The sequence below is a fragment of the Microcebus murinus genome, chromosome 6, assembly GCF_040939455.1.
Source record: "Microcebus murinus isolate Inina chromosome 6, M.murinus_Inina_mat1.0, whole genome shotgun sequence".
NCBI classification, from domain to species: Eukaryota; Metazoa; Chordata; class Mammalia; order Primates; family Cheirogaleidae; genus Microcebus; species Microcebus murinus.
Genome location: NC_134109.1, coordinates 58,958,645 through 58,977,050, shown reverse-complemented (window position 1 = coordinate 58,977,050; position 18,406 = coordinate 58,958,645). Strand labels below are relative to the sequence as shown.

Sequence of the window (18,406 nt, the reverse complement as noted above, 5' to 3'; positions counted from 1 at the left end):
CCTATCTTACATAAACTCTCTCAGAGACAAAGAAGAAAAACCACCAAATTTATTTTATAAGAATATGATCTTGTTATCAAAAGCAAACAAGGACTATAAAAGAAAAGTAAATAAGAGGACAATATCATTTATGATATGATTTTCATAGAAATGAAAATCTTGAAAAAATGCTGAAGTTCAAATTGAGCAAATGTAATATTTTATAACCATGTAGTGTTTACTCCAGAAATGTAAAGATGCTTTAACATCAGAAAAATCTAGTAATGTACCCTATATCAAAAGATAAAAATGGGAAAAAACTATAATTATCACAAAGTATGCAGAAAAGGCATTCAGTACTTATTATTTACTAAAAAAAAACTTAGCAAACTAAGAAAAAAGCAAAACTTCATCAATCTGAAAAAAGACCATTTACCAAAAAGTATAACAAATGTATACACAGCATCAGAACTTAGGAAGTACTGCCACAAACGAATATGATGACAAGGGTGCTCACTATCACTTCATTGTCCTAGGTAGGGGCCAGTAAGCACAAAAGAGAAGGAGAGGGATAGAGAGTGAATATAAATATAAATGAATTGAAAAGGAAAAGACAAAACTGAGCTATGTTACAGTCTGGAAGAAGAAAAGGACAAAAGGAAAATCAACTTCAAAGGACCTAAGGTGAAAACCTGTCTAGCGTGTCTGAGGAACAGCTAGGAGTATAGAGTGAAATGAGCCGGGGAAGAGCAGTGGGAGATGATGTTGAAAAACAGAAAGAGAGAATATGAAGCAGAGCTTCTCACACTACCAGTAGTGGTAGAAGAGATCCCCCTGCCCTAGTTGTTTGCTGACTAATCCTGTTATTAAATAAATACAAAATGAATTAATAGAAAAAAGGAAAAGAGAAAACAAAAAGACATAAAAAATACAAACCTAAACTTTTTATTAGAATCAAGAAATATTAAATGATTTCATTTCTAAACTTTTACTCTCAATTTTGCAAATATCCTGTGGGCCAGCACTAGCTATAGACCATACAGAGAAGCAATGAGACACAATGATATAAAGCATTATAGACCATTATAAAGACTTTTACTTTGATGATTTGTGATGATGGAAAGCCACTGGAGGGTTATGAGCAGAGAAATAACATAATCTGACTTACATTTTTTTTTTATTTTTTTTTATTTTTTATTTTTTTGAGACAGAGTCTCGCTTTCTTGCCTAGGCTAGAGTGAGTGCCGTGGCATCAGCCTAGCTCACAGCAACCTCAAACTCCTGGGCTCAAGTGATCCTCCTGCCTCAGCCTCCCGAGTAGCTGGGACTACAGGCACAAGCCACTATGCCCGGCTGATTTTTATATTATATATATTAGTTGGCCAATTAATTTCTTTCTATTTTTATGGTAGAGACGGGGTCTCGCTCAGGCTGGTTTTGAACTCCTGACCTTGAGCAATCCGCCCGCCTCGGCCTCCCAGAGTGCTAGGATTACAGGCGTGAGCCACCGCGCCCGGCCTGACTTACATTTTATGGGCTCCCTCTGGCTACTATGTCAAGAACACAGCATGTTGCTAGGTGGTTAAGAGTTGAAGCAGAAAGACTAATTAGAACTTTACAGCAATAATACAGATAAAAACGTTATGGAGGCTTTGACACAAGAAGTAGTTTAAGTGTTGAGTAGTAGTCAGATTCTGTGTACAGATTCTTTCGGTATACATTTTGTATACCAAAAAAATTGAAAACATTATCCGGGTGTGGTGATGCGTGTCTGTGGTCCCAGCTACTCGGGAGGCTGGGGCAGGAGGATTGATTAAGCCCAGGAGTTTGAGGCTTCAGTGAGCTATGACGATGCCACTGCACTCTAGCCAAGGCAACAGAGCAAGACCCTGTCTCAAAAAAAACAAACAAAAAACCCCTAAAAAGCTGAATGAACTTCTACAAATCAGTAAGAAAAAGACAAATAGAATAATGGAAAAAGCATATGAATAGTCAATTCATACACAAGAAAAGATGTTCAAAATCTGCACTGATGAAGGAAAAGCAAATTAAATAGGAAAACAATTTTAAAAAATGAGATAAAGTTTTATATATTTTGGAGTAGCAAAAAAATTAAATCTGACAATAGGGAGGATATGAAGAAATAAGAATTCCCAGACATAACTAGAGAGAATATAAATTACTGCAACATGTTGGAGAATAATTTGGCAATGATAATAAAGTAAAGCTAGTAATGTACAAATCCTATAAAATTCAGCAATTCCACTCTGGGCATATGACCTAGGGAAATTCTCACAGATGTGCACAAAAATACATGCATAATAATGTTTACTGTAGCACTGTTTGGAATAGTGAGAAACTGAAAACAAAAGACTAACCATCAAAATGAATAAACAAAATGTGAAATAGGCCGGGCGCGGTGGCTCACGCCTGTAATCCTAGCACTTTGGGAGGCTGAGGCGGGAGGATTGCTCAAGGTCAGGAGTTCGAAACCAGCCTGAGCAAGACCCCGTCTCAAAAATAGAAAGAAATTAATTGGCCAACTAAAAATATATATACAAAAAATTAGCTGAGCATGGTGGCGCATGCCTGTAGTCCCAGCTACTTGGGAGGCTGAGGCAGAAGGATTCCTGAGCCCAGGAGACTGAGGTTGCTGTGAGCTAGGCTGACGCCACGGCACTCACTCTAGCCTGGGCAACAAAGTGAGACTCTGTCTCAAGAAAAAAAAAAAAAAAGTGAAATAAACTACAATACCACAAAATTTAAATCAGCTTTGGCTGGATATTAACAACAAACCTCAAAAAAATGGTTAATGTAAAAACTCAGCTGCAGATGGCAGTACACCATGAATTATAAATTTTAAAACTGTCTAGAACAAGAATATGTAATGTTTATTAATATACATATTATAAAGTGAAAGTTAAGGGAAAAATATGAAATAATTGATAAATGTGGGTGGTAAATTTAATATATTTGAAAATTATACTGTAAGTGAAATACTGACCTTAAATATTTGAAATATTAAAAATACTAAACTTAAATATCTGAAATTAAATATTTGAAATGTAATGATTTTTTAAAAAATAGCCATAAAGTGATCCACCTGCAAAACTGCCTGGGTACCAGCTCGTATGTTTTGTTCTGTGGCTTCTTCAGAGGCATTGTGAAGAGCATCTTGGTAGGAGCCATTTTTTGCCCAACTGGAATTTCGAACATGATCAGCAATATTAGTCCCATTTTCCTGAAGCAAAATATCAAGTTTTTAATATTTCATTAATAAGAATGCTGCAGCACGTCAGTAAGTTGAAAATACAAATGAAATAATTAGGTCCCACTGCTAAATAGGTTTTTTTCTCTCAAAATAAGTATCTGATTACAAAAGCAATACATGTTCACTGTAAAAAAAAAAAAAGGTTCCCATTGACAAAAAAAAGGTTCCCATTATGGATGACAGCTCATCCATAATGAGCTGCCAGAGATTACATCATTTCAGATACACAAACATTTTTCTCTGGATCTAATGTATAAAATTCTCTTCCCATACTGTTACACATTCAAGAATGGGATTATACTATTTACAGCTTTGTAAAAGATGAATTATGTTCTAAATTAAATGCCTGAATCCAAATAACTTAAATGAAAAAATAGAAAATAGTTTATTATTTATCCTACTTAAGAGTAGTAAAATTTTTGGCTGTAGAGTGAAATCTTAAAGAAAAAAAAAGAGTAGTAAATTCTCATTATTCTAATAGTTCAAACCACTAAGATTGCAGCTTCTGCTTGAGTTCTAGCTGCTATAAGTCTTACAAACAAGGGAGTTCCCTCAGTGAAAATCAGACAGACATATTTCACTCAGTGTAGTTCTCTTTTTAAAAATTTCACTCTGGTTTCTTCCTGCTTTTGGTCACTCATTAGTACCTTCAAATAGTCTTTTTTATATGCATACAGAGTTCATAGTTGTAATATGCAGGAGATTTAGTCTGATACAAACATCTCTGCCATTACCAGAAGCAATACTGGAACTCAGCTCTGAGTCGCCAATACAATACATCATGGTCTAGCCTAGCCTTTCTCTTGAGCTCCATGCCCATATAATCAAGTATCTTCTGAAGACTTCTCCCTACAGCTCCTCAAATTCAAGGTATTTAAAAATAAGTTTACTATGCACACCCTCCCCAGTTCCACGCACCCACCCAAACCCTCCAGCCACCTTAGCCACCAGCACCAAACTTGCACTGCTTAAAATTCCTATCCACGTGTGAATGGCAACTACCCTGATTGCAAAAACTTGGGACACCGCCTCATTCCTCATCTCTCTCAGCCAATTCAAGGCATACTGGTTTTACCACCAAACAAGCTAATACACCTGTCCTCTCCCTTATATTCCCATTGCAACTGCCACTGTCCTATTTCAGATATTTATCACTGCACTTCTGAACTTTACTAATTCTTCCTAGCTGGTCTTCATGCCTCCAGACTGACCTCTAATCTATCTTCCACTCTGGGCCTGGTATGATCCTTATGAAATATGTGACTATTCATGCTGTTCTCTTATTCATAATCCTTCAAAGGCTTTCCAGTGTCTAGAATGTAAAGTTCATTAACATGGCATACAAGTTACTGCACAGAATCTACCCCTTGTCAATCTCATATTCCCTACCACTCTTTCTCACCTACTCTAGCTACAGCCAAATAAGAATATTTTCAAGGTTCCTCACACCTTTGCAGATGCTATTCACACTGTGTGGCACCATTCCCATTTATCTACCTGATCTTTATATTACTACTTTCATGAAGCATTCCTTGATTCCCACAAACAGAGGTAGGTATTCCCCCTTTCATAGCAGTAATATTGTTTTATAATATTCTGTATGTTTGTCTTCTGGCTAAACCTTAAGTTCTGTGAAAGTAGAAATACTATCTTTGATGTTTATACCTCCCATACTCGTTCTCAATGTGGGCAACATCATGCTTTAGAGGGCATTTTGAAATTTGTAAGAGTGATATGTTGTCACGAGAATTGAAAGATAACACATCCAATTTAATGGGACGGGAGAGGGAATGCTAAACATTCTGTAAGCCATATGAACATACACATACACAAAACTGTCTTGTATTCTGCATGTTCTTTACATGTCTCACAAATACTATAAGAATTTAAAAATCCATTTATAATTATTTGAACCTATAACCTAATTCCATTTTATAATTATAACACTGAAAATTTTAAATGATTTCAATATATATTGAATTTATTGGAAATGTAAATCAATGAATGATTATACCTTTTGGTATTGGTTTACACCATTAGCAAGAGTTTCTGGCACTTTGAAAAATCACACCTTGAATGGCAACACTGGTTGTAGTATTTGAATAACCAATAGAACAAACCTATATAACACACCTACATCATCAGCCTATCTCCCTTTATTCCCTCCTTCCACTGTTTTTAATTATGTATGTAGCTTATACCATCTATCACTCTTCTTTAAGAATAATAAATAATGCATGATAGGCTCAATACACATAGGCATAGCATGACTAAAAACGGGGAAAACAAATTACTTAGACTACTTACTTTTCCACTTCTTAGGAGGAAGGTAGGATTGTCTATATACACACACACATTCATTGAATCCCTGTAGAACTGGCCTATATATCATTCATACATTACTATCCTGATTAAATTCCATGGGTGAGGTTAGATTAACCACCAAAGTGAATAAACATTACCCAATTTGGAGTTCTAGTGGGGCAATCAGCTCTTATACAACATTACCCAATCATTCCTATCTGGATTTAGCAAGATACATTGATCTCGGACAACTTTCTGGTGAAAAGGCAAGTTAGACAAAACAGAAAAATCACTTTCAATAAACTCTTGTGTTCCTAACTCCATCTCAGCACGTGCTTCTTGGAGAACCTGACCTGTGACGGGGTTGAACAACCAAAGGATGAAAATTCATATAGGCTTAAGGAATAAATGGAACCAGGGACTCAAATGCCACCTCTACTCTCTCTTCTCTCATCTTTTCCTCTCTATGAGTAACCGCCAGTCTTTCTTATTACAGACCAGCTTCTTTTACCATGTCAGGAAGTTTCACATTCTGCAATCAGCTCTAGTACAAAAGATTCCAGGGAAGAACTTAGAATATTGTGCTTTGTGCTGGGTAGCCAGTCCTAGAATAAAACAGATACTACTTCCAGGGAAGGGGGAATTATAGTTTGGTAATCACCCCATGAAGTATATACTGTAACACCCATTTTAACATAGTATCACAGTTTTAAATATTATACCTTTATAATAGCATCTAATTTTGATCTAGACAATGCCTTAAAGAATAGGTATACACACTCAATATTAATTTTTAAAAATTATGTTATCACAGAGCTTTTTATAGCGTACTAAGATAACAACTGTCATATTACCTAAATTCTATCATATTACCTAAATTGCAAAGTATACTGAAAGATATTTTTACCTTCCTATTTATTAAGTATATTTGTGTTAACATTATTACATTTTTGTGAAACTCTAATCTGTTAAACAAAAATATATCAATCTTATAATTTTACCTCTTCTCTTTTTTCTCCTTCTTCTATTGAAATATCATGGTCTGTGACATTTTCAATACAAGGGAGGTTTGAAGAAGTGATTACAATTTCTTCAGGCTCTTGCATGAACAAAGGTTTTTCCTCTTGCTGGATCCATTCTTGATATACTTTTACCACTTTTCTCATAGCTGCTGCTTCACAAATTGGTAATAAAAATGCCTAGTGAAAAAAATAGACAAAATGATACCTTTTCCTTTGCTACAAAACACTAATACAGTAATTCTTCACTTAATGTTATTGATAGGTCCTTGGAAAGTGTAACTTTAAGCAAAATGACTTATAATGAAACCATTTTTACCATAGGCTAATTGATATAAACAAGAGTGAAGTTCCTATCCGATATTTCTGGTCACAAAAACATCACCAAATTTCTAAATAAAGACCAAAACACTTCTAATATTAAACACTGAAATAAATGTGAAATAAATAAATAAATAAATATTTAAGAAAGATTAATAGAAACAAGATAATTATTTACCCAAATATTCCAGTTCAGGGTTGTGGATGACCAGAGCCTACCCTGGCATCTCAGGGCAAAAGGCAGGAACCAACCCTGGACAGGTGGCCATTATATCTCAGGGCATATTCATACATACTCCCGCATTCACTAAGAATGGGACAATTTAGACACACCAGTTCACCTCACATGCATACCTTTGGAATGTGAGAGGAAAATAAAGTACCCAGAGAAAACCAATGCTGATATGGGGAGAATGTGCCAACTCCACACTGATAGTGGCCCCAGAGGTTAGGAATCTATTTTTCCCCCACCAACGTTATAACGGAACAATATTATTAGTCAAGGGCCTCCTATACATACATTCCTATCTTATTATAAAATGTGAGATATAAACAATTTTCAAAGTTAGCCAATTCATTGTTGGAAAAAGTCCAAATAATCTGTACACTAAGATAGAAATGTTTGTGGTAGATAAGACACTGACTTGAAGTGGAAATAACAAAGATTTGTTTCAATTATATCTCAGAATGATACTATTCTTTATTTCATGAAGTAATTGTGTTCTTACAAAGTTCAATGTAAATACAACTTTATATAATAAGTCATATTTTTGTAATCTATTAATACATTATTGGGGTTTATTATTATTATATTTTTAGAGCCAGGGTCTCACTACATTGCCCAGACTGGACTTTGAACTCCTGGCCTCAAGCAATCCTCCCACCTCAGTCTCCTAAGAAGCTGGGACTACAGGTGTGTACCACTGCACCCAGCTAAAAAATCAGTATATTTAATATTAAAGACAAAAGTCTACATTATAAATTAAAAATACAAGAGGTATTTTACCTGACGAAATATCTCTGTGACAAAATTTACATTACTTCTTTTAGAAGAAAAAACTCTGCGAACTATTTCTATGTCTGTGAGATGTTCTTCATCAATACTACAGAGACTAGATGAGCTAGGTTCTCGCTCCGTGAGAGTGCTTGTATTGGAATGAGATTGTTCTGGTTCTGTAGTTCTGTCTGCTTTATCAGCATTATCATTTTTGTTTTCTTCTCTGGATACCAAACTAGCAGCTGCCCTCTAAAATAAAAACAAAAGAGGAAGAATATTATAATCATTTAACTTGGTATTTTGTCTTTTAACAGCAAATATTGGCAAAATCCAAAGCATTCCACAAGTAACTTACAGCACTATTTAATATCCAGGCATAGAGTTTCATTTAGAATCCATTCTAAAAATAATAAAGTGACAATACAAATAACTCCACATCTAAGTGATGCAGAGATACTCTAAAACGTGTGGTAACTAATCATCGACCCATCTATAATTATATTTGTTTCTTAGTAAGTTTGCAGTTGAAACAAGTTACTAATTAAAGCTGAGTGAAAGAATAACATACACAGAGGCAGCTCAGATCTTCAAGAATAAGTAAGTAACTTACACTGGACTTTTACTTAATAAAGTCTTAATGTTTAAAATCATCTCTATTTTACCTTAGACAAAAATTTACACAAGTAAAAACTTCTTAACAAACAACAAAAACCAAAGAAAAGGAACAAAACTTATGACAGAAGAAATAAAAATGAAACTAAAAGAAAATATTAGAAAACTTAAGAGAAAACTCTATTCTGATCATAGAATTTTCACAAGACTGAAGATCAAGCCTAACCCTAGGGAAAAAGTCTTACGGTTAATTACTACCATGATAGAGTAGGAATAGCACTATTCTGTGGTATGATAAATTACTTTCTGTTAAGTTATTCAATTTTTAGTAACATTTTTATCATCCCAGAAAATAAGAGAGTTTAAAATAAATGATCTCAAATATGCCTTCCCAATGAAAAACATCTATGCTCTTAAGTCCATTAAGTTCCATTAAGTCCATTAAGATCAGAAAAATAGTTCTGCATGAGAATTTTTGCATTTAATAATTCTTAATAGAGGAGTTGGAAGAAAGTTTTGGGGTGAATGTACCATCTAGTCTGCTACAGATAAATAAAAGACTAAGGGGAGTAAAAGTTAAATTTTCTGAACTTGAACTAAAATACTTTATATCTCTTATTTTTTAAAGTTTAAGAAGTTATACAAAACAGAGTATGAGATTTTTAAAACTAAACAAGGAAGGCCGGGCACAGTGGCTCACTCCTGTAATCCTAGCACTCTGGGAGGCCGAGGCGGGCGGATAGCTTGAGGTCAGGAGTTCGAAACCAGCTCTGAGCAAGAGCGAGACCCCGTCTCTACTATAAATAGAAAGAAATTAATTGGCCAACTAATATATATATAGAAAAAATTAGTCGGGCATGGTGGCGCATGCCTGTAGTCCCAGCTACTCGGGAGGCTGAGGCAGGAGGATCGCTTGAGCCCAGGAGTTTGAGGTTGCTGTGAGCTAGGCTACGCCACGGCACTCACTCTAGCCTGGGCAACAAAGTGAGACTCTGTCTCAAAAAAAAAAAAAATACTGTAATATAGACACATACAGGGAAATGTACGATGAAGAAAAAATATGAAAACTGTTCAATCAAAAAAACCTAATTTTAAATATGAGTTCTTCCATTGTATTGCTGTGTAATTTTATATCATATTTCTATATTAGCTGTCTTTGTTGAGAAAAGGGGGAAGTAAAGAATAGGACTTTAAATCTGCCCAGAAATTAGAAAGGGCTATCAAGGTCCTACCCTTTGACTGCAGTTCTTTCCACTTGTAAGAATTTATTTGTGTAATTCAAAATACTTTTAGTACTATAAAATTAAAACATACAAATTAATTAGAAGCTGAAACAGAGAAACTACTGAAATTATCTTCTATACCTTCTAGGTTTTTTTATTAACATAATTATTAATACTGTGATTGTTAAAATTTGGATTTATAAAATACATTTATATAATATTACCAGTATTTGTTTTAAATGTCCTCTACACCTAAGGCAATTGAAATCAGTGGATTAAATTTCAAAAGCCATTTCTAATTTTAATAAGCTTGCCTCATTTGTGTATTACCTGAATATTCTTTGGCAAGACTTCACCTTCCATCCCAGGAATATTAGGTCCTGTATGTGGTTTTGGCTCCAACCAGAAAGAAACTAGCCAACGAATGACAATAACACGAGCGTTAATGAAAGGTTCCTTTATACAATAGACTGCTTCATTGGTTTCAGCATCTTTCTTTATCATGACATAATGTGGCTTTGGTCTCATCTGTGGGATATCTGTGTGAAATAAAAAAACAAACACCAAAATAAGAAAGGAATTATGCTTAGAAAAACCTACATTTTTAAACATTTGAGAAAATATTGTGATGCTACTCTGGTTTTAGAAGTATCTTTAGCACCAAAATGACATTTTAAAATTTGCTAGATGTTAGCATGGAACCCAGAAGAGTTATATATGGTATATATAAACTACATATACCAGTTGATATATGGAAACATGTCTTTCTGCAAAATAATATCAAAAAGTTCAATGAGTCTGCCTAAATTTGTAGTAAAGTTTCCAGAACCATTTAAAATGAGAGCCCACTTCAATTAACCTAAGACTAACACGTGTTTTGAAGTCATATAAAGTATGAGGTTTTACCTGAGCCTGTTAGTTACCTAAATTTAGCATTAGGAACAATTTTCTACAAAACAGACATTTTCACATACAGACTACCAATGCCTTCTATACATGGCAGAGGTCTGCTTCTAACCTGGGATTTGTCCACAAAACTCTAGCTTCAAGGATCCAATAGGTTTCTCAATGAAAATTTTCTATTGATATAAATTCACTTTCAGTATGCATCTAGGTATAGTATCTCTACCAACCAATACGAAGACTAAATATGATCAGTTTTCTGTAGGTAGCAAATGGCAACTTTACATTGAGAGATATTTTATTGTTATGTATCATCTTATAGAAAATTCCAAACATCACTTACCAAGTATAGGATGATACAAACTATTCTCCTTGCAGATGTTTGGAAAAATATAAGGCAAGTAATATTTCTTAAAATGTGAAAACAAAAATGAAAATCCCTTTTCTTGGTTTTCTTTGTTCTTCCATTCTAAACTTTTTACCTAAAAATAAACAAAATAACTAAAATTATTCCAGCAGACAGAATTTCTTATATATAAGCATTAGCTATTACAAAGAAGCTTATAAAAGGTTGCAATACACGATCTGTTACACTGTGAAGACCATAATATACAGAATAAGGAGAAAACGTTGTTACATTGTGAAGACTGTGATATACAGAATAAGGAGAATACTTCAAAATTGGTCCAATGTCATGCGAATATATTATATATATTTCAAAAATCTTAAATGTTAAAGAAGTTAAAGTATGCTCTGAAAAACTGTGTAAATTGACTCAAAATTTGGTTCTACTGACTAAGATACTAATCTTCTTTTCCCTTTTTCCCTTCCTGAATAACTCAGCCTAAAAGTAATACAAAATACATAGGCATATGCAGCCAGGCGCGTCTGCGTGCTCATGCATGCAATGTGTGTGTGTGTGTGTGTGTGTGTGTGTGTGTGTGTGTGTGTGTGTGTGTGTGTGTGTGTGTGTAAGCAGTGGCACTAGTAAAGTGCAGATAATCAGAGCCTAGGCACAGGAAACAGGAGCATCCATGAAGAGGGTGTAGCAGTGGCAGTAGCCCAGAGAGGACTCATAGCCTGAGAGAGGTGAGAAGGGTGTCCATGAAGTAAGGGAAGGGGAGAGAGAAGACAGGGCAGTATTATAGCATGTGGGAACTCTAGAAAGGTGAGGAAGATATCTAAGCAGGCAGTTGGCAAAGGTCCACAGTAGGGCACTGGAGCCTGATCAAGGTAAGAAGAATGTCTGCAGAGGAGGGCAATGGTGTTAATGAGAGATTGATTATCTATAAGAGGGACTGATTAAATGAGTAAATCTACCAAGAATAATGTGACCATATTTCTCACTGATAGACAACAGAGCTATAAATATGGAAAGAAAAAACCAAAATGAACCCTGCGATACTGTTATGAATTCACAGAGTGATAGATACAAGTGTGTGTGTGTGTGGGGGGGGGGGGTGTGTGTGTAGACATCCCTTAGCTCTGTCCACTGAGAAGATCCAGAAGCAGCAACGTCCCAACAGCAATGAGCATCCTGAATACCTGATTCTTGGATTCTAAATACAATTCTCCATTAAAATGAATGATAGCTCCTTGGAGAAATAGCAGATTCCACAGTGGGTAAGAAAGGTACAAAATGAGACTAGAACATCTTGCTGGGCCAGGAAGTAAAGAATGATGGAGACAAATCAGGAGTCAGCTTGAAGGAGCTTCCACTAGCCAAATCTAGGACAATCTGAGCATTAAAGAACAGTAATAAATACTGACAAATGGATTTACAGGAATCCATAAGCCCATGTTGAGATAAATAAATAAATGAAGAAGAGAGAAAGCTTTTTCCTACAGTATTTTGGCAACTGTTGAATGTAGAAGTAATGACTGAATTAAAATATCACCACTTGGCTAAAAGTGGAAACTACTCAAATATTCACCAAATGATGAAAAGATAAACAAAATGGTATACCTATACTATGGATTATTATTCACCAATAATAATGAATTAAGTATTAATACATGCTACAACAGGGATGAACCTTGCAATCATATGTTAAGTAAAAGAAGCCATTCAATAAGGACTACATATTGTATGATCCCATTTATATGAAATATCCAGAGTAGGCAAATATACAGAAACAGAAAATAGATGAGTGTGTGCCTACGGCTGAGGATAGAGGGGCTGGGGATAAGAGGACTGACTCCTAATGCGTATAGGATTTCTTATTAAGAGGACTGTACTTTTAAGTAAGTGAACTGTGTGGAATGTATAATCTCAATAAAGCTGTTTTTAAAATATTACCAATTGGAAACGTTCATAGTTGTAATTCAGCCAAAAGTCTTCAATGGATGCTAAAAACGTGTGAAATTTCTATAAGGAAGGGGATATTTACATAGTTACAAAGTACTTTCCCACAAAATACTTATTGATTATAAAAAGAGTAATAGACTGGAAAAGCCTGGCAGACTCTACCTTAATCAAGGGATCGTGGTCAACATTATTCATATATCGGAATTAGCTCAAAATGGACTCTAGACCTCAATGCCAAACATAAAACTAGAAAGCTTCCAAAAGAAAACATAGGAGAATATCTTTGTAAAATGTGATTAGGCAAAGATTTCTTAGGAAAAATACCAAAAGTCAGAACCATAAAGGCAAAAAAGTGATATATTGGACTTCATCAAAATAAAAAATTTTTACTCTTCAAAAGAAAAAGCAGTCATCAAAAGACTATTAAGACAATAGGCCGGGCGCTGTGGCTCATGCCTGTAATCCTAGCTCTTGGGAGGCCGAGGCGGGCGGATTGCTCAAGGTCAGGAGTTCAAAACCAGCCTGAGCAAGAGCGAGACCCCGTCTCTACTATAAACAGAAAGAAATTAATTGGCCAACTGATATATATATACAAAAAATTAGCCGGGCATAGTGGCACATGCCTGTAGTCCCAGCTACTCGGGAGGCTGAGGCAGAAGGATCACTCGAGCCCAGGAGTTTGAGGTTGCTGTGAGCTAGGCTGACGCCACGGCACTCACTCTAGCCTGGACAACAAAGTGAGACTCTGTCTCAAAAAAAAAAAAAAAAAAAAGACTATTAAGACAATGAAAAGACAAGCTATTGGGAGAAAATTTTTGCAAAACATTTATCTAAAGACTTGTATCTGGAATATATAAAAAAAGTTACAACTTTATAAGACAAATAACCCAATTAAAAAATGCCCAAAAAGCCGGGCGCGGTGGCTCACGCCTGTAATCCTAGCACTCTGGGAGGCTGAGGCGGGCGGATTGCTCGAGGTCAGGAGTTCGAAACCAGCCTGAGCAAGAGCGAGACCCCATCTCTACTATAAAATAGAAAGAAATTAATTGGCCAACTAATACATATATATAAAATTAGCTGGGCATGGTGGCGCATGCCTGTAGTCCCAGCAACTTGGGAGGCTGAGGCAGAAGGATCGCTTGAGCCCAGGAGTTTGAGGTTGCTGTGAGCTAGGCTGACGCCACGGCACTCACTCTAGCCTGGGCAACAAGTGAGACTCTGTCTCAAAAAAAAAAAAAAAAAAAAAAAAAAAAAAATGCCCAAAAGAGGTGAACACATATCTTACCCAAGATACACGGATGACAAATAAGCACATAAAAAGACATTCAACACATTATTAGTGATTAGGGAAATGTAAATTAAAACTATAATGAGGTATCACACTACCCACTCACTAGGACGGCTAAAATTATAAACTGACCATACCAACTGTTGATGAAGATGTGAAGCAACTCTGTAAGTCTCATACATTGCTGGCAGAAAGTACAAAGGTACAACCATTTGGAAAATAGCTTGGTAGCTTCATAAATAGTCAATATATACCTAATATATGACTCAGCCATTCCACTTGTAGGTTTTTACCCAAGGGAGAAGAAAGCTCATGTCCACACAGAGATTTGTTTACCAATGTTCACAGCAGTTTAACTCTTAGCCAAAAACTAGAAACAACCCAAATGATCATCAACAGATGACTGGATAAACTGGTATATAGATACAATGGAGTAAGCAATAAAAGGACCCTCTATTGATACACACAATAAAGTGGATGATTCTTAAAATAATTACACTGAGAAAAAGATCAAAAAAGAGGTATTACCATATGATTACATTTATATGAAAATATGGAAAATGCAAACTAATAGTGACAAAAATTGGATCAATGGTTGCCTGGGGATGGAGTGGGAGTGGGAGAATGCAAGTGGATAGATTACAAAGAGATATGAGATCAGGAGTGATAGATACGTATCATTATTAATCGTGGTGATAGTTTCATGGATGTATATAGGTAACAGAATTCATCAAATGGCAAACTTTAAATGTTGCAGTTTACTGTATATCAATTAGAGGTCGATATACCAGTAAAGCAATTTTTAAGATCCATATAAAGTACAGAAGTTTTTATTAAAAAAAAGAAAAACTAGTAATAATAATGACAACAGTAACTACTTACCCACTATGGAAAGCTTAACTACATGCTGTGTACTTATTTATTTATTTATTTATTTTTGAGGCAGAGTCTCACTCTGTTGCCCGGGCTAGAGTGCCATGGCGTCGGCCTACGCAACCTCAAGCTCCTGGGCTTAAGCAATCCTTCTGCCTCAGTCTCCCAAGTAGCTGGGATTACAGTCATGTGCCACCGTGCCCAGCTAATGTTACATATATATAGTTGTCCATGTAATTTCTTTTTATTTTTAGTAGAGACAGGGTCTCGCTCTTGCTCAGGCTGGTCTCAAACTCCTTAAATCAAACGATCCACCTGCCTCGGCCTCCCAGAGTGCTAGGATTACAGGCATGAGCCACCATGCCCAGCCTGTGCACTTTTTTATTCTAAGCACTTTGCCCTACTTAAGCCTCAAAGATCAAAATGGGATAGATATTATTTTTATCTCTATTTCACAAATGAGGAAACTGAAGCACAGAATGGTTAAGTAATTTTCTAAAGGTCACACCGTTAGTAAAATGAAGAATCAGGGTTCAAACACTGGCGATCTGGTTCAGGGCCAAAATTAACCTTATAATGTTTGTTTCTGAGGTACAGGGAATTTTTATGTTTGGAACAGTTAAGAAGAAATATATATGTGCTAAGTGTGTTCTCAACAGTCAATCAGGGAATATACATTTCATATACAGAAGTGAATAGGTTACCTTACAAAATATATGCACCTAGAATTTCAAAAGGTACAAACAGCTTTAAGTGTAAATTACATTTCTCCCCAATCCCGATCCTGCAGCCTATCTCCTTCGTTACTACATCTTGGCAGATTGATCCCTATATCAAACAGTTATTAGCTTTTCATTTAAAGTACCACAGCTGCTGATTACAAATGAAAGGATTAGAAAATAAACCAAATGGGCACATATAAGAAGGTATACACATTTTATAAAAATATACTTTACAAAAATTTCTCTCTCCAGCTTCATTAAGAGTTTCATAATAAATACATACCTCCAATGATTATTTCAGAAAGGGGATGCTAACATATTTTCAATAGTAATAAATTTGTCACTCCTCCTTCAAGGAAATAAGCAAATATATGCATCTATTTTACATACCTGGAACAGTTACTGTCTGCTACTAAGGTTTCTACTACAGATGCAAGAAAAACGTGTTCTACAGCTTTCTGTCTGATTGGTGGCAGCCAAGAGTGAATAGAGGGGTAAAAGGGAAAAACATGGAGAGAGAATTTTCTCAACTCAGGAGTAACCTTGTAAACAATGAAGAGCCTGTTTTACTCCAAAGAACCTAAAATTTCAGTTTACATGATAAGTGTTGGGAAATATCCCCTATCACCCTCACCTGGTTTATTACACTTGTAAAAATTAAAGGTTAAAACTAATTAAAATAAAGCTATTGACTCTTTGGTCCCACCCCTGCCCCAACCAAAAAAAATAGACAAATATCTACTATAACAGAACAATGATAAGAGAGGCAAGGAATTACCCACATAGAATAGTATGGGGGGGTGACATCAAAGAAGATAACAAGTACCTGAATTACTATATACTTTAAAAGTGCTTCAAGAAAATAGCTTGTGAGATCTTCTTGTCCTTTATCTCCTGATTGTGGGGGGACAAGAGGAGTAATTTCCTCTATAGTGACTTGAGCTATCCAAAGACAAAAGAATAATTACAAAATAAATTTAATAATACAATAATATGACCAAATAAATTTTAACTGCAAACCATATATATAATGAAAACTGCTTGAAAACTTTTCACTCAAGCAATTCTCCCACCTTGGCCTCCCAGTGTGCTAGGATTATAGGTGTGAGCCACTGCACCTGGCTGCAAAATCACTTTAAGTCATTTAAATAGCAGTGCTAATATAGGAAGAAGAGAACTGAAGAAGTAAAAAAAAATTACAATATTAGAAAAATTTAGGGTAAAAAGCACAAAGATTCACTAACTAATGAAAGCAGAAATTTAACATTTATGAAATTATAATTGAAATTTAATAATACTATTATTGGTGGTTTATAAAAATTCAACTTACATGTAACATCTTTACAGTCATCTATTGCACAAATAAAACACATTTGTACTTCAATCTATATTTACATTAACTCCAGGATACAAGGTGATACATAAGGAATAGAAATTAAAGACAAATGTTAAGTGATCTGCATTAACCATCCTTATGCTTAGACATCTGGGGCCTTGCTGGCTCTGAAGAGAATGTCTGTCCCTCCCAGGGCTAGCCAATTCCTAGAGATGGTAAATAACTAGCCAGTGAGCATGCTTTTCATATTCAAATCAACCAATCCAGAGCCCAAACCCCTTCCAACTCTCCTACACTCACACAGGGCCACTACTCCTCTGTCCTAATTACCCTAAACCCAAGTACTAGACAACGAGGTACAACTTTTATGCCCCAGAGCCTAGTGAAATTATTCAAATTGAAATTATTCAAAACTAGCTAACCCTAAACTTACTTACCCTGGCTTGCCTGTTTCTTTCCACATAAACCATAATAAACGCTCCTGCCTATGTTTCGTCCTGTTCCCTCTGCCTCTAATCAAGTCTGGTGCTTGCCCCATAACCCCTTCCTTTTGGGAACCCTGAGTTAACAGATTTATCTTTTCAAAAGCTCTCTTTATCTGCTGGCCCCACTTTACCTGAATAATAAAAAACCCTACATTTGAAAATATTGCCTTGGATAATCCAGTTAATAAATGTATAGATATTTTTAAAAACACATTAACAGACTATACAGAAAATTTAAAAATACTGATCGCTAAAATCCCATGAATCTTACTTTCTTGAAGGTTGAGTGGTGGATTAATGAGATTATCTAGAGTCCGAGGTCCATGCTCAGACTGTGGCGCTGAAAATCCAGGGATTAAGCATGAAAACATCCAGAGTTGTTCTTTGCTACAGTTATTCTGAAGAGCTTGCAACCATAATAAGAAAAGACGAACACCTTCTCGCCTAATCTAAAATAAAATACAGATAGTATTTATATTCATAATGGAAATATTTTCTTTTAAAAACAAAGTATTCCAATGATTACAGAATGATACCTTCGAGAGAGAGGGAGGAAAAGGAGGAGGGGGGAAAGGAGAGGAAGGAGGAGAAAAATAGATATTATTATACCCATATCATCTACTGAACTCTCATTATTTGGAAATATGAATTACTGGATTTTTAGCAAGAATGAACTTTGTCTCTATTTAAAGACATCAGGTAATTTTTATTCTATGGAAATTATTTGTGAAAAATCAGAAAACCATTTTCTTGTCTACCTCCCTC

At 35.4% G+C, this 18,406-nt stretch overlaps 1 protein-coding gene across 9 annotated transcripts in view; it reads right to left on the bottom strand.

Moving 5' to 3' along the window:
* The window catches only part of RALGAPA1 (Ral GTPase activating protein catalytic subunit alpha 1), a 225,162-nt gene that overhangs the window by 164,749 nt on the left and 42,007 nt on the right, over positions 1–18,406 (bottom strand). For all 9 annotated transcript variants that reach the window (XR_012919733.1, XM_012736523.3, XM_012736520.3 and 6 more), the window contains exons 6-12: positions 17,913–18,090; positions 16,647–16,762; positions 10,973–11,111; positions 10,057–10,265; positions 7,901–8,140; positions 6,556–6,753; positions 3,083–3,220 (exon numbers count right to left, since the gene is read on the bottom strand). Coding sequence is in view for 8 of the 9 variants with exons in the window: in XM_012736523.3 (XP_012591977.1) it covers positions 3,083–3,220; positions 6,556–6,753; positions 7,901–8,140; positions 10,057–10,265; positions 10,973–11,111; positions 16,647–16,762; positions 17,913–18,090 (1,218 nt within the window). In the remaining variant the exon portion in view is untranslated. The remainder of the gene's footprint in view (positions 1–3,082; positions 3,221–6,555; positions 6,754–7,900; positions 8,141–10,056; positions 10,266–10,972; positions 11,112–16,646; positions 16,763–17,912; positions 18,091–18,406) is intronic.